General features: G+C 28.6%; 4 protein-coding genes across 8 annotated transcripts; 3 read left to right on the plus strand and 1 right to left on the minus strand.

Moving 5' to 3' along the window:
• Window positions 1–4,526: 4,526 nt before the first annotated feature.
• LOC122859506 (solute carrier family 25 member 40-like) lies at window positions 4,527–6,731 on the plus strand. The gene is made up of 8 exons (XM_044163129.1): window positions 4,527–4,891; window positions 4,969–5,109; window positions 5,275–5,438; window positions 5,514–5,648; window positions 5,748–5,916; window positions 6,005–6,201; window positions 6,272–6,353; window positions 6,431–6,731. Exons 2-8 carry the CDS (start codon window positions 4,992–4,994, stop codon window positions 6,655–6,657), a joined length of 1,092 nt encoding a protein of 363 aa, XP_044019064.1. The 5' UTR covers window positions 4,527–4,891; window positions 4,969–4,991; the 3' UTR covers window positions 6,658–6,731.
• Window positions 6,732–7,510: 779 nt separating this feature from the next.
• Window positions 7,511–9,326, plus strand: LOC122859503 (transcriptional adapter 3-A). The gene has a single exon (XM_044163122.1). The coding sequence runs from the start codon at window positions 7,839–7,841 to the stop codon at window positions 9,240–9,242; it is 1,404 nt and encodes a 467-aa protein (XP_044019057.1). The 5' UTR covers window positions 7,511–7,838; the 3' UTR covers window positions 9,243–9,326.
• Window positions 9,327–9,722: 396 nt separating this feature from the next.
• Window positions 9,723–12,096, minus strand: LOC122859532 (ATP synthase lipid-binding protein, mitochondrial). Of its 4 annotated transcripts, none has more exons than XM_044163172.1 (5): window positions 11,989–12,096; window positions 11,257–11,349; window positions 11,053–11,154; window positions 10,756–10,861; window positions 9,723–10,308 (listed from the first exon to the last, which is right to left on the minus strand). In XM_044163172.1, exons 2-5 carry the CDS (start codon window positions 11,299–11,301, stop codon window positions 10,145–10,147), a joined length of 417 nt encoding a protein of 138 aa, XP_044019107.1. In that variant the 5' UTR covers window positions 11,302–11,349; window positions 11,989–12,096; the 3' UTR covers window positions 9,723–10,144. The 4 variants fall into 4 exon arrangements, with proteins under 4 accessions (XP_044019107.1, XP_044019108.1, XP_044019106.1 ...); XM_044163173.1 differs by having other exon boundaries at window positions 11,980–12,090; XM_044163171.1 differs by having other exon boundaries at window positions 11,950–12,063.
• Window positions 12,097–12,223: 127 nt separating this feature from the next.
• LOC122859511 (juxtaposed with another zinc finger protein 1) lies at window positions 12,224–14,573 on the plus strand. Of its 2 annotated transcripts, none has more exons than XM_044163137.1 (6): window positions 12,224–12,326; window positions 12,520–12,671; window positions 13,249–13,428; window positions 13,496–13,595; window positions 13,709–13,858; window positions 13,935–14,573. In XM_044163137.1, exons 2-6 carry the CDS (start codon window positions 12,572–12,574, stop codon window positions 14,380–14,382), a joined length of 978 nt encoding a protein of 325 aa, XP_044019072.1. In that variant the 5' UTR covers window positions 12,224–12,326; window positions 12,520–12,571; the 3' UTR covers window positions 14,383–14,573. The 2 variants fall into 2 exon arrangements, with proteins under 2 accessions (XP_044019072.1, XP_044019073.1); XM_044163138.1 differs by having other exon boundaries at window positions 12,320–12,337.
• Window positions 14,574–15,017: the final 444 nt, after the last annotated feature.

Here is a 15,017-nt window from a genome sequence, read left to right on the forward strand (position 1 = left end):
TAACACTTTAGGTACACTACTCACTTTGCGCATTCGTAGGAATTTTTTCCGTATTTTTCCCGTAATCCTGAGAATATTTCCTATAAGAAACCAACAAAAAAATGAGGTGTCTTGGATATCGTAATATGAAGCGTCCATGAGGCTTGAAAAAACCGAATTCGAACCGAGCGCAAAGGAACCATATATGTAATACTCCTATATTGCTAACGTCCTATCTCTACAATAAGTGGATTTCCTCCATGGGCAATGGTGCAGACTCTATCGTCTTCCTTGTCGTGTGCCTACCAAAACGACGCGCGCATGTGACACTCGGATAACGTCGGATGTAAATACATCAAATGTCGTAGTGTGAGTGAGCTTCCGACGTTCTCCGAGTGTCACATGCGCGCGTCGTTTTGGTCGATAGCGATAACTAAAATTTACTGAAACATTCGTTATTTATCAGTCATTGTGTTTATTTTGTTAATTTAATAATTTTTTCTCTGACGCAAGAACAAATTACCAATTAATAATAATGAAAGAGAGCGAAAGAACTGGAAAAAACGAATAGCAATAAATAAATATAAGCATTTAAAGTATAAACAATCGCCAAAATAATTGTTTTTCAATTTTATATCACTATATGCCAGTTGACTCTGTCTCGACACCGTTTCTATCGCGTTTCGACAGCATTTCGACCGCCTTTCGACAGGCTTTCGACACCGAATTGAGAGCTGTCTAATTTATTCATTTTTCATTGTTTTAAATTGTTCAAACATTATAATGGACTTTATTAATGATAGATTAGTATTTTTCTATAAAAAAATAATAGAAAATAAAAAAAAACTTGTAAAAATTAAAAAAAAAAAAATTTTTTTTTGTTTATAATTTTTAAATTAATTGTTAATAACATTTTTTATATATTCTATTAATTTTTTCATTGAAAAAATGCATATTTATCATTAATACAGTCCTTCATAATGTTTAAACAATTAAAAAGAATAAAAAATGAATAAATTAGACAGCTCAAACGGTCGAAAGCCAGTCGAAACGATCGAAATCACACGCGATCGCTGTGTCGAGAAAGTCAACTGGCATATAGTGATATAAAATTGAAAAACAATTATTTTGGCGATTGTTTATACTTGCTTAATTATACTGTTTTATTATGTTTTTTACATGGAATTGTTATCAACAATTAATTTAAAAATTATAAACAAAAAAAAAATTTTTTTTTTTAAATTTTTACAAGTTTCTTTTTATTTTCTATTATTTTTTTATAGATAAATACTAATCTATCATTAATAAAGTCTATTATAATGTTTAAACAATTTAAAACAATGAAAAATGAATAAATTAGACAGCTTTCAATTCGGTGTCAATCAAATCTTATTTGAGCCAGATCAAATTAGATCAAATTAAATCCTCATAATTAGATCCTCCGTGATTACTCCGATTTTCTCCGCGGTTACTCCGAATTTCTCCGCGATTACCCTGAATTTCTCCCAAAATGACCCATGCGGAGACATGAGAGGAGAAATTTTCTCTTCGTCGTTTATTTCGGAAGAATTTCTCCGCTGTAAAATTATTTTTTTCCCATGTTCCTCCGCGTGTGTTTTTTTTCGCGGAGAAATATTTTCGAACGTTCTCTTACCGAAGTTGATCCGGAGAAACGACGGAAAAATTTCTCCTCGTCATTAATTTCAGAAAAAATTTCTCAGCAGTAAAATTATTTCTTCACACGGTTGGAAAAATAGCGGACAAATCTCTCCACCCTTTTTCCAACTTTCTCCACCATTAGTTCAATTTTTTTCCAACTTTTTCAATTTTTAATTTTTCCGAAAAAAAATGACTAATCATTAATTTTTACATAACGCAAAGCATAATGTTGTTTATTTTTTTTCAAAAAGTTGATATACCTGAGGTACTTTGTCTACAAAACTCGTGATCGTTTCATCAAATTGATGAATGTGGGGAAATAAGTGTAAAAATTTTCTCTCGTCGTTGATTTCGGAAGAATTTCTCTGCGGTAAAATTTTTTTTTCACGCGTTTCTCCACCCAAGTCGATTCGGAGAAAATTCGTGTTACGTCTTGGTATATTTTTAATTAATAATCGATAATAAATAATAATTTAATAAATTCAACGGATGCCGAGCAAGCAATAAAATTTTTCTTTTTTTATTTTTTTTATTTTTCACACGGAATTAAATTTAAATTTGGCATTTTTATAAAACAATTTATTTTTTCCTTTTTTTTATATAAATTTTGGTAAGCAGTTTTCAAAGTCACCTCTGCAACGCGAGACGCCACATCCGTTGAAGTTGCTAAATTATTATTTATTAAGTGTTTAAACAATTACAATATGCTGACTACCATGGGAACCCTTAAATCTGATTGGTTCAACTATGGTACCACTTTTTGTCATCCCTACCTTAGTTATAATTTTATGGGAATTTTTAATTAATAATTTTTAAGGAGCTTCACTCTCGTGATAACTTTTATTCGGCCAACATCTAACTAAATTTAAAATCATTTTAATTGAATTAAATACTTAGTAAAATTTCATAAATTTATATTAAAAATTATTGATCATTTTAATTGATAAGAATTTAAACAAAATAAATTTAATCCTTTGAAGAAGTTAATAATAAACAAATAATATTATCAGTGCATAAAAAAATTTAATTAAATAACTGTGTAAAATAATTATTCCTACAAAATATACCCTTCCTAAATCCTAACATTGACTGTGAATTTTTCCGGGGTGTTGTTTTCTGTGCTACGAGTTGTGTTACCTATTGGATTATTCGAAAATTATCAACATCATCAGGCGACCATCCGAATTGACACGCTCTCTATAAATTACTTTTGGATAAACCACAACAACAAGGTAGAATCTACAAAAATTACACATTCCCTCCTAACCCGTTACCCTGTAGGGAATAACAAAATACGAGGATTTTAAATAAAACGTTAAATATCAGGTTGATTGAATTAAATTATTCTTAATAAATTATATTATTATTTTTCAAGTTCAATATTCTTCTTTTCTTTTGTTATTTCATAGACTAATTTAATTAAATCAACCTGGTACGTAACATTCGTAAAAAATTTCTCCGCGTAAAAGACACGCGGAGATAATTTCTCGGCGGTACAATTTTTTTTTTCACACGTTTCTTCACGTATTTTTATTGCTGAGAAATATTTCCGAACGTTTCTCCATCTAAGTCGATTCGGAGAAAATTCGTAAAAAATTTTGATACCTTTCTCCCCTTATTCATAATAATATAATAATAATAAAATAATGAAATTTAAGTCAAGAAAATAATGCATATTATTTTAATGATAATTACTATGATTTTTAGGTATGGCTACTAAAATAGTATTCGGCTATTGACATATATAAAAAATAAACTTTAAAAATGTTTTTAAACTATAACAATATCAACAAATTTATTATATTAAAGGTAATTTACAATTATTTGTAAATAACAAACTAAAACAAATAATGATTAACATAGTTCAAAATTTGTTTTTAAATTACTTTATTTTTGTTATTATTTGATAGATGCTGAATTGTTAATATTGGAGTCAACATTTTTTCAAAGCACTTATGAATTGAAATATAGAAAAAATTAATTCTCAAAATAACGAACATGTTTATACGAGTATTGTATTTCCGACAATATTATTTTTTTTTTTAAATTAATTTTAATCAAGATTTCTTGTTCGATATGAATTTAATTGATAAATATTTTTATTATTGAATCATGATCAACCTTGATGATTTTTTTAATTTTTTTTTATAATCATGTATACTTTCGCGGATACTTTTTCCGTAAAATTGTAATTTTTTTCTTTAATCTATTCAATATAATTGTTAAAAGTTATCAAATATATTGTTTAATAAAAAAAACATTAACTTCACACATTGATATGATCAACAATGATAAATAAACATAAACATTGCACCTATATATGTAAAGATACCGTTTCATATATTATCACACGTACGTAACCACCACAACTAAAAGTGGTCCAAGCCTCACAGCAGAGCCATCTACAGGCCAAAATAGAACTAATTCACCTTGTTGGTTTTTGTAGCGTTTTTGGCTCGATAGCCCCATTTAAGTTTGTCCCCCTGTTCTCTATTCTTCATGTTTTCAACATAGTCCTCGGCGGCCATTTTCTAGTAAATTTTTAGTGAGATATAGTGGCATAAATGCTATGGCATAGAACTTGGTCGAAAAACATTAGGTGCTTTCTTTTGTGTATTAGGTGCTTTCTTCTGGGTGTTTATTTTTTTTCCTGTTTATTTTCACGCATGCGCAATCGAATGCGCAGTCAGCAAAAAGTCAGTTTGCAACAGCGTAGGACATGAGGGGCTGGATCAGCCATGTTTCAATTCTTATTTTTTAAGAATTATTTGTTTGACGCCACTGTTCTTTCATCAAGTTTGCATGACAGGCGCATGTGCATGATCATGCGCATTAAAGTGAAAAAAAATAAATACACAAAAGAAAGCACCTTATGCTAGTGGCCACATGCCTTTATTTAACTACGTTAACTACCTAATAGGGGGAAAAGAATATAAACACCCAAAAGAAAGCACCTCTTGAGAAAAAGAAGGGATCTAGTGGCGGCGGGAATCTGCCATGAAAGAATATCCCTATGGAATTGTCGGAACACATGTGTCATCATCGGCATAAATAGGTACTGAGTTGCTCTATTCCATGAGCTTTCGTGAAAGCAGATAGTTTACCCTTCTTGTAGACCTCCATGACCCATGCATGGTACCCAATGGTACCTGTAAGGCATCAAGCACGTTTGAAGTACGGTAAACTGTAAAGTACTCCGCTGAACGATTGTTTTGCTATTACAAAAAAATGTTTACAAGAGGATATGACTTCGGTATATTATTAATAAGATAGTGTTTTCATTTCATAATATCCGTTAGTTATTTATGATTGATCAAATTAATTTTGAAGACTTAAGAACATAACCTACAAAGATGACAAATTCAGTTACACATTTAACTGAGGCTGATCTCGATGATCCAAAGTATCGAATAAAACCTTATCAACAATTGATTGCATCATGCACTGGTGCTCTAATAACTTCAATTTTTGGTAAAGATCTTTTATTTTATTTAATATAGAATAATCTACTGGGTTTACACATCTAAGATAACGGATGTATGGATTTTTACTTAGTTTAAACTGTTTTTTAGCCAACAACCATTATTTTATATTATATCTCCATGTTTTTTTTTTCAATCAATTGATTTTTTTTAGTTACACCTCTGGATGTTGTTAAAACTCGTCTTCAAGCACAACAAAAGGCAATGTTATCTAACAAATGTTTCCTTTATTGTAATGGACTCATGGATCATTTGTGTGCTTGTAATGGAAAAGTACCGGCTTGGATTCAAAAAAATGGAAAATTTAATGGCACTTTGGTAAATTTTATACTTAATTTTCTAAATAATGTAAAACAAATCCTGTATTTACAATTCCTTTTTTTATTTTGTTAGGATGCTTTTGTTAAAATTGGGAAAAAAGAAGGAGTATTTTCACTTTGGAGTGGGTTGAGTCCAACCCTTGTTCTAGCTGTACCTGCCACAATAGTCTATTTTGTATCTTATGAACAACTCAGATTATATCTGAAGGTAGAATTCAAAATTTTAAAAATTCGGCTTTACAATACATAGAAAAGTAAAAAAACTTGCTTAATTGTGACATTTAATGAATTGTTAAAACCTTTATAGGATACTTATAATAAAAATAGAAAAACTGAAGATGGTAGTTTTTATGACGAGCAGCCTTATTGGGTACCAACTTTAGCTGGTGGTACAGCGAGAATTTGGGCTGCAACATTAGTCAGTCCATTGGAGTTAATCAGAACAAAAATGCAATCACAAAAACTTAGCTATGCAGGTTTATTTTTCAAGAAATTTATATTCCAATAATGATTATTTTATTATCTTTTTAATTTTTTTTATAATAAAATTTTAATTTATTTTAGAAATGGGGCAAGCTTTGAAAATTGTCATGAAATATAACGGAGTTTTTGGACTTTGGATGGGATTAAGTTCAACTCTACTACGAGATGTACCTTTTAGTGCTCTTTATTGGTTTCATTACGAAACATTTAAAAGATCATTTCCTGCTTATGTGCATCTATTCAGTTTTAATTTGTTAGCTGGTGCTGCAGCTGGTTCTGTAAGTTGAAAAACTTTTAACAAAAATATACATTAATAATAAGCTATTGAAATTTTTTAAATATTTTTAGGTGGCTGCTTTTGTAACTCTTCCATTTGATGTTGTGAAAACGCATCGACAAATAGAAATGGGAGAAAAAGAAATTTACACAAGTAAAAAATGATTTCATCATTTATAATTTTACTTTCATTTGTTATCATTAACTAATATTTTTGTTACCTATTTTTAGACAATCCAAATGGCCGCAGCAATACTGTGACTAGCATTATTCGAAAAATTTATAGTCAAAGTGGAGTGAGAGGATTATTTACAGGACTTATCCCACGTTTAGTTAAAGTTGCACCAGCTTGTGCCATAATGATTGCAACATTCGAAGAAGGAAAACGTTTTTTTCATTCTCACAATAAAACGTTGGCACTGGAAAAAGATGTACATTATAATAGTGATAATGAATAATCAATTATTATTCAAAAATTATGAATACTTTATTACGGGTAATTAATGTAACTATAAAAAATTATATTATTGAAATAAAATAAACTACATTAAAGAAAATTGACAAAAAAAAAAAAAAAAAACGAAAAAAACTTATCAATCGAGAGAACAATTATTTGAATAAATATAAATATTTATAAATGTAGGTATATAATTGATAAATTCGAATATTTAGCGCCAAATGTGTTTTCTTTCTCTCTTACACACTTGAATTTCGCTACATGCCATGGAGTTTAACTTCAATGAAATTCGAGAGATTACCCTCCTTATACACCTCCATGGCTACATGCTTTTTTCGTCCACCATTACAGTTAACTGAGCATTAACTAACTTTAACTAACTAACGATTAACTACTTATCGATTGATATTTTCAATACTAAAGCATATAAAAAACGCAGTCGGTAACCAAATCCTTAGTTAGTTAACTAGAGTTTGTTTATTAACAGTTAGCCGACAAGTAATGGGCCGACAAAAAAACAATGATTGTAGCTGATTGTACTTGGATTGTAGATGATTGTAATATATTTAGTTTTGTTTGTCAACCCCCTAATTAATTTTAATTAAATCATGAATATTTGAAGTTGACAGATAGCCGACAATTCATAATTTTCAAATGGCTGATATTTTTATAGTAATAAGATGCTTAATCGATAGCAAATCGTTTGTACATCATTATTTTTTGTTTGTCATAGTTCATTAATATTTATTTTTTTAAATATTAATTAAAAACCATTGTACTATTCATCCCCCTGTTAATTAGTACTTGCGCATGCGCGGTTACAGTGATAAACACAAGCATGTGAGCCTACACACTAACACAACGTTGCATGATGGCTCACATACACATACAGCCGCCATTTTGATGGTTGAGAGAGTTTGACACTCCGAGTGTTCTTTAATAAAAGCAATAAAAAGTATACTTTGGAGTAATTTATTGAACATAAATAAATAAATCTGATAACTATGGAATAAAGGTCATACGTAAAATGTTTTCTTACTAATTATTTCGCTAATACTCGACGACAAATGGTTAAAACGAGCGAAAAATTTTATTGTTTATATCCAAATAATTGAAACGAGTAATAAAAAAACTCAAGTTAATAAAAAACTAAAAAATAAATAAAACAATTAAATAATAATAATGTCAGGAAAGGGTAAATTAAATATTAAAAAAACTCCAATAAAAGTACGTGAAGGTGGCAAATCAGCTCAATCATCAATTCAAAATTCTGAAACAAGTCCAGAAGGTGGTACTGAACATTCAACAATAACATTGCCAGTTATAAACGTATCAGAAAATGCTAAATTATTGCCAAAATATACAAGTATATTACAGAGAACAACTCAAGAAGGTGTTCAACTTGATGAATTAGATACTTTGCAATTAGAATTAGAAACATTATTGTCATCAGTTGTTGTAAGATATCGAATGTTACAAGATGAAATTGTTTGTTTATCATCAGCTGAAGAACGTCGTGATAAAAAAACAAAAAGTGGAAAGGGCATATTAATTTCATCGATTGATAAAAAAACACGTGACGATAAAATACGTTCTCGTGATACTAATATAAAAACAAATTCATCACCATTACCATCAAAATTATTGAAATCGAAATCATCATCATCTAGTAGTAATAATTTAATTGTTCCAAATCCACATGAAATTGCCAGAGTTGAAGGATCAAAAACTGACATACCCAAGATACTATTACCAAAAAATGATACTACAAATAAATTTTGGGCATCTGTTGATCCATATTGTAATGATATTATGACTGATGATATAAACTTATTGCAACAACTTATTGCAACACATTCGGATATAAATGATTTTAAAAAAATACCTCCACTTGGACGTCATTACAGTTATCTTTGGGCACACAATGATTTATTACAAGAAGAAGAAGCTGGTAACAAAGAAAAGAAAAAAAATAAAACTGATATAGTATCATTGATAACGAAAGGTGATAAAAAAACAAATGGTATTGCTGGACCATTAACACAACGACTTGTATCAGCATTTCTTGAAGAAAACGTCTATGTTGCTAATAATAATACTGACAATAAATTGTTTAGAGATGGGGATCCACCAGTACTTCGTGATCTCTCAATACAAAATTCTATGAATCTCGAATTACGTATGCACAAGGAATTAGTTGAGCAGGGTATTTTAGATCCTGATTTAAACAGAAAAAATCAAGACGATGATGAAATACTTGCTGAAATAAAACGTTGCCAGCAAGATCTTATGGCTTTATCTAGTCACAATGTATCTCAGTTGAAAAGACTCATGAATCTTGCCCAAGAAGAGACCAAAAGACAAGGATTAAAAAGAAAAATTGATATTGCTGATGGAGAAGTTGTTGAACATTATAAAAAATTAATATCATCAAAACAAAGAAAAGTACCACTTACAAAAAAAGAACAAGAAAAAGCTTGGTCTTGTTTAAAAGAGCGCGAAACGTTGCTTCAACAACTCAACATTATGCCAAGTAACAATGTTGGTGAACCGCAGACTCTAATCACTACTCAGCCTACACTGTAACCAACTGATTTATCAAAAAAATCAATAATATTTAAATAAAAATTTGTTTTCTTAATAATAAAAAAATGTTCTTGTAATTGTTTAAATCCCTATTAAAAAGTAAAATAAATTATGAATTATAAATATATTATTAACATTTTTTTTCAAGATTTCCTATATGATAGAAATCCACATGGAATTTATTCAAACAAATACCAGGAATTGAAAAACTAAAAAAATTGTTTTTTTTTTTTTTCTTTTTTATGAAATACTTAATATTTCATTAAATTTTTTATAATTTTCATTTTTCAAGTATTTTAGTTTGATTAAAGAGACAATTTTATAAATAAAATTAATTGACTACTTTTTGGCAATATTATTCAGCTTTTTAAGTAAACTTCTATTGGTTTTTTTTTTTTTTTTTTTTTTTTCAAATACAATAAATTCAATTATTTTATAACATTATGTAAATTTTCGCTAGACCATGAAATAATTATGAAGCTGGCAACCCATTCTTGCAAGATCTTCAATTATTATTTAAAACTTATTGAAGAACAATAAATGAAGAAAATGAAGCCTTATTTCAATGTCAGAAAATTTGTCAAGTCCTTTTTTTTTCCTAAACAAATTGGCTAAATGTATAAAAAAAAAAAAAAAAAAAGTTTATCTTAAAAGAATAATTCAAGACATTTTTATTAAGTTTTATCTTTATTAATCAACGGCATCTTTAATGATTTCATGGACTCCCGTGGACCAAACAGACAAGTGTCATTACTAGTCAACAAGCAAAGATGATTTTCTGCCTCGGCAGTGACGCACTAACACTAAGGGTAATTTTATCGTTTTATGGAGAATTTTATTTTATTTTTTTTCTTTATAATTTTTTTCAAATATGATATTATTATGAAAATTATTATTACAGCTTAGAAAGCGAACAAGAGCAAAAAAGCCATCATAAGACAGAAAAGACCCATGGCTTCTGAGAGGGCAAATCCAAGAATGGCGTATGAGAAAAGTTGTTGTTTCAATGATGGATTTCTGGCATAACCAATGATCAAGGAACCAAAAACAGATCCAATACCAGCACCTAAAAAATTCAATAAAAATTTATTTTTAAATTGTCATTAATTATTATATGAAAATAATAAAATGAAAGTTAATCACTTGGAATCAATGAAAATGATTGATGAAACTTGTGTTGAACAGGATAACTTTGGAGAAGGAACAGGAAACATTTCATATTTTTTTTTATTTTTGAATTAAAAAGCAAACAATAAAAGAAAAGCAATCATGAGACAAAAAAGTCCCATAGCTTCGGAAAGTGCAAATCCCAAAATAGCATAAGTGAATACTTGTTGTTTAAGGGAAGGATTTCTTGCATATCCCATTATCAAGGAGCCAAACACTAATCCTATTCCAATGCCTGGAATAAACGGAAATTTTACGGGAAAGGATACTATGAGATTAGTTGTTGATGGTTTCAATTATTAAATGGTATTCAATACAAAGCAACTAATTAATTTGTATAACTAACCAGATCCAGCAACTCCAACTGTGGCAGCACCAGCACCAATGAATTTGGCAGCTGAATCAATGTCACGACTGACTGTCGAGGTCTGGAAATTACGGATGATTGGAGACTGAAAAAAAAATAAATAAAACAAAAGATGAAAAAAATTAAATATTAATTCAAGGGAAGTGGAAAGTTGTTTGATTAACATTGATTATTATGGCTATAATTGTCATTAAATTAAAAAACAATTTTTCTGACATTATGTAACTTATACAACACTATTATGTAATTGGCTTTTGTTCAAAAAACACAACTTACCAAGCTAGCTGGAGTGTGCTTTTGAGTTTCCTGGAAAGTCTGGCTCTGTTGCATTACAGCACTGCTTAAAGGACGCAAGTAACTCTTGCTACCGGCGACAATCTAAAAAAGTAAGGTTAATTTTTTTTTTTAACTCATCGATTAACGTGCAACGGTTATGTAATATTGGAATCAAATAAAAATAAATATAGGTATAATACTTACAGTCGACCTGGCAATTGGAGCAATGAATCGAGTGCAGGCAAACATTTTGAAATAAGATGTGTTTTTTTGAAGATGTCTGACGACTCAAAGTATCTACAAAAAAAAAAAAATATATATACCAATAAATATATTAGAATTGTAAATTGTTTAAAACACTCAAATCCTAGAACAATTAATTATAAATTTTTTTTATAAAAATAACTGATTGCCAAAGCAGTGAGTGATCAATATTCTTTATATCATGTCCAAGAAAAATTACTCCCTAAAAGTTTGATTGAGATTACGTAACGCCCAGAGAAAAAAAAAAAAAAAAAAATTTATAAAACAAAAATTAAAAACCACAGAAAAGACAATTGTGTAAATCAATGATATATTAAAAAATAATTCGTTATAATTTTCCAAATCTTCAAATTAATACCCAAATGTAATTATTATTCAATTAAGTTTTTTTTAATAAAACTCGAACACGCGTTATGTGTTGCCGGACACACGATAAAATGGCCGATATGTCTACCATAGTCATTTCCGTTACGCGGCACAAAATATTTTATTAATTATATTTCAACGACAATTCATCACATGAAACTTATGAAAAATGCATACCAATTATTATTTTTAAATATATTGACAAATTAAATTACAATTCTACATTGATATAAATTTATTTTTATTGAACATAACATATTTACTCACTTGCTCGACAGCAGGGTAATACAGACTTACAATGCTTACCAGAGAGCAGTGTCTAGGCAAAAAACAAGGGGAACTCAAACTGTACAGTGCTGTACAGTAAAACTCTTGATTGCAATGGTGAACGAAGCAACTTACGCTTTCTCAACCAATCACAGCCATTCTTTTTAACAAGTAATGGCAACTTCGTGCAAGTAACCAATCAGAAGTTAACGTGCAACCCACTTTTAGCTAAATACACATTTATCGACCAGCCGAGTCGATCCGAATATTACCGAGTTGTATTTCACGATTCATCCCCACAATCGTCAAAATAGTAATCAATTTATGACCATTAACCAGTCATTTAACATCAAATCAGCAACCGTTTTTTATAAAATGTAAAAAAATTGTAATATTTGTTTTATTTATTTTTTTTTATTATATAAATAAATTATTGATGAATGGAAAAAAAAAAAAAAAAAAATACAATAGCCATAATAAAACTTTTTTTTTGTTTAGACAAGTTTTGAATATATTCGTATCAGACATTGAGAAAGACTTGTTTTTTTTTTTTTTTTTCTTTCTTTGTAGATTGCAGTAGATTGTCATTTGACTCTGGTTGGATTTAGAATTTCCATTGGATATGGCTGTATTTATGTTGAATATCTGCAAGTTTAATTCATGTGGATTAACATTTAAAAGCCTTGGACATTTAATTCAACATATCGAGGAAACACATATTGGTAATTGCGATTTATTATATTATTTGTATGATAAACATTTTTTATTTTAATTATGTCGTAATTGAGGTTAGAATCAGTCAGCCATCTTGATTTTTTCTCTTTTTTTTTTTTTTTTTTTTATTTGAACATTTTTTTTTTTTTAATTTTTCATAGGTTACAGGTATATATTATTGGGTATATATACAGCTGAATATATAAATATGTATTTTAAAATTTAGATGCTATTTGTTTTAACATTTTTTGTAATAAATATTGATTGAAAAGTGAAAATTCATATATAAACTAATAGAGTTTTTTTTATCTGTATTTTAGTAATACATAATGAATATTTATATAATTCAATTCGTTGCAAAAATTTGCAAGTTTTTTTTTTTTATCATGTTTTTATCCTAGCACAAAGTTATATTTGACATTATTTCAATTGCGAAGGACGCTCGTTTGTTTCGTTACATAATTAATTTGTAATATCTATTTTTGAAATAACTAAATGAATATTTTAAAGCCATTAATCTATTTTATTTAGACGAATAAAATTATCATTAAATACAATGTAATTTTTTTTTTTATATTTCTGTAGATGATGATCCAGATGTTGAACAAACAGATCAACAACAACAATGTATACCCTTGAGTTATGCTCTTCGTTTTTTGACAGATTCAGCAAAACGAGAACTTTTGAAAACAGGTGATTATGTACGAACAATCAATCAAACAACAGGATCCTTGACAAATGATAATAAAATCATTACACCAGCTGGTAAAAGTTTAATATTTCATTAAAAAAAAAAATTTTTAATATGCTAATAAATTCTTTGTATTTTCAGGTAGTGAAGCAGACGAAGGAGATCTCACTAGTGAACCAGAAGACAGCAACGATTCATTTGAGGAATTGTCATCAGATTACATTCTTCGTCATGGCACCAGGTATCAATGGCGCATTGTGGATAAAATCACTTGATTAATAAAGAAAAAAAAACAAATATTTTTTTGATCAATGCTGCCAATCGACTCTTCTATATTACCCTTCTTATTCTCAGGGTAATCAGTCAAGGTGTCAGGGTAATCACCAAATCGAGTAACAATGCAGACAAACCATTTGCTTGTCCAGTGGAAGGATGTAATAAACGATATAAAAATGTAAATGGTATAAAGTATCATAAAAAAAATGGACATAAGAATGATGGCAAGTAAGTAAAAAAATTTAAAAAAATACCAAATGTTTTGTTGAATGAAACGCATTGAATTATGATTTTTTTTTTTTAGAATTTACAAAGCATTCAAGTGTGCATGTGGAAAGAGTTACAAGACTCCTTACGGACTGAAAAATCACGCTGCTGCACAGCACAATAATTGTGCATCAATGCAATTAAAATCACCTCAAGTGAATAAAAAATCAAAAACTGTTAATGAAAATGAATATGTTCGTCCACTTATTGTTAAAATACCAAAGGTAAAAATACCAGCAATTGAAGATCATGGATATATAAAATCTGATCTGACAATATTGACTGAAACTGATATTGAAAGTGATAATGAACTTGGAATTCTCACCCCAGCCTCGTCACCATCACTGCCAAATAATAGTCCTATTAAAAATGAACAAAAAGTAATTCCAGCTAAATTTGAACAGATGCGAACACTTCAAAAATATTTGACAACAATTCCATCAAATTCAAATACACAACGTCGTAATGTTGGTAGTAAAAAGTGAGTTCTAGTCATGACTGCCAAAAAAAAAAAAAAAAACGATAATAAAAAAAAATTATGGAAAAGTATTCCTGGAGTTCAAATGAATTTGTGATTTTAGTCAGCCATATTATTATTGTTATTATTATTATTATTATTATTGTAGTTAACTAATTTTTTTTTCATTTGCCATGAGTGAATAGTAATAATAACAGTACCTTTTTTTTTCAATCTTGATGATTGATTATGAAATTTTCTTTTTTTTTTTTTTGAGAATAAATTGAATTTTTCCAATAATGAAAATATAAGTTATAAAAGTGCACTTAATATCGAAAAATATATTCGAGTTTAGAATATGTAATGTTATGAAAAAAAAAAAAAAAAACACCAATAAATTAGTTCATTGGTTATTGTGTCAATTTTGTTACGAAAATGAATAAAAAAAAATAAATTTAAAAAATTATTTAGTTCAATATTTTTTTACGGTGTTATGCTTCGTTTTTTTCTCCCAAATATATTTATTATAATAATCTACGTGTAATGTAAATACAAATACAAACTAGAATATTAACTCAGACGTGTCTAAATTGAGATTTCTTTTTCAATAATGGTTTTATGAAAATATTTTTTGAGCCTGGAACACGTTAGCATGTGTTATCA

This window comes from Aphidius gifuensis, linkage group LG6 (genome assembly GCF_014905175.1).
Source record: "Aphidius gifuensis isolate YNYX2018 linkage group LG6, ASM1490517v1, whole genome shotgun sequence".
In the NCBI taxonomy this organism is placed as follows: domain Eukaryota; kingdom Metazoa; phylum Arthropoda; class Insecta; order Hymenoptera; family Braconidae; genus Aphidius; species Aphidius gifuensis.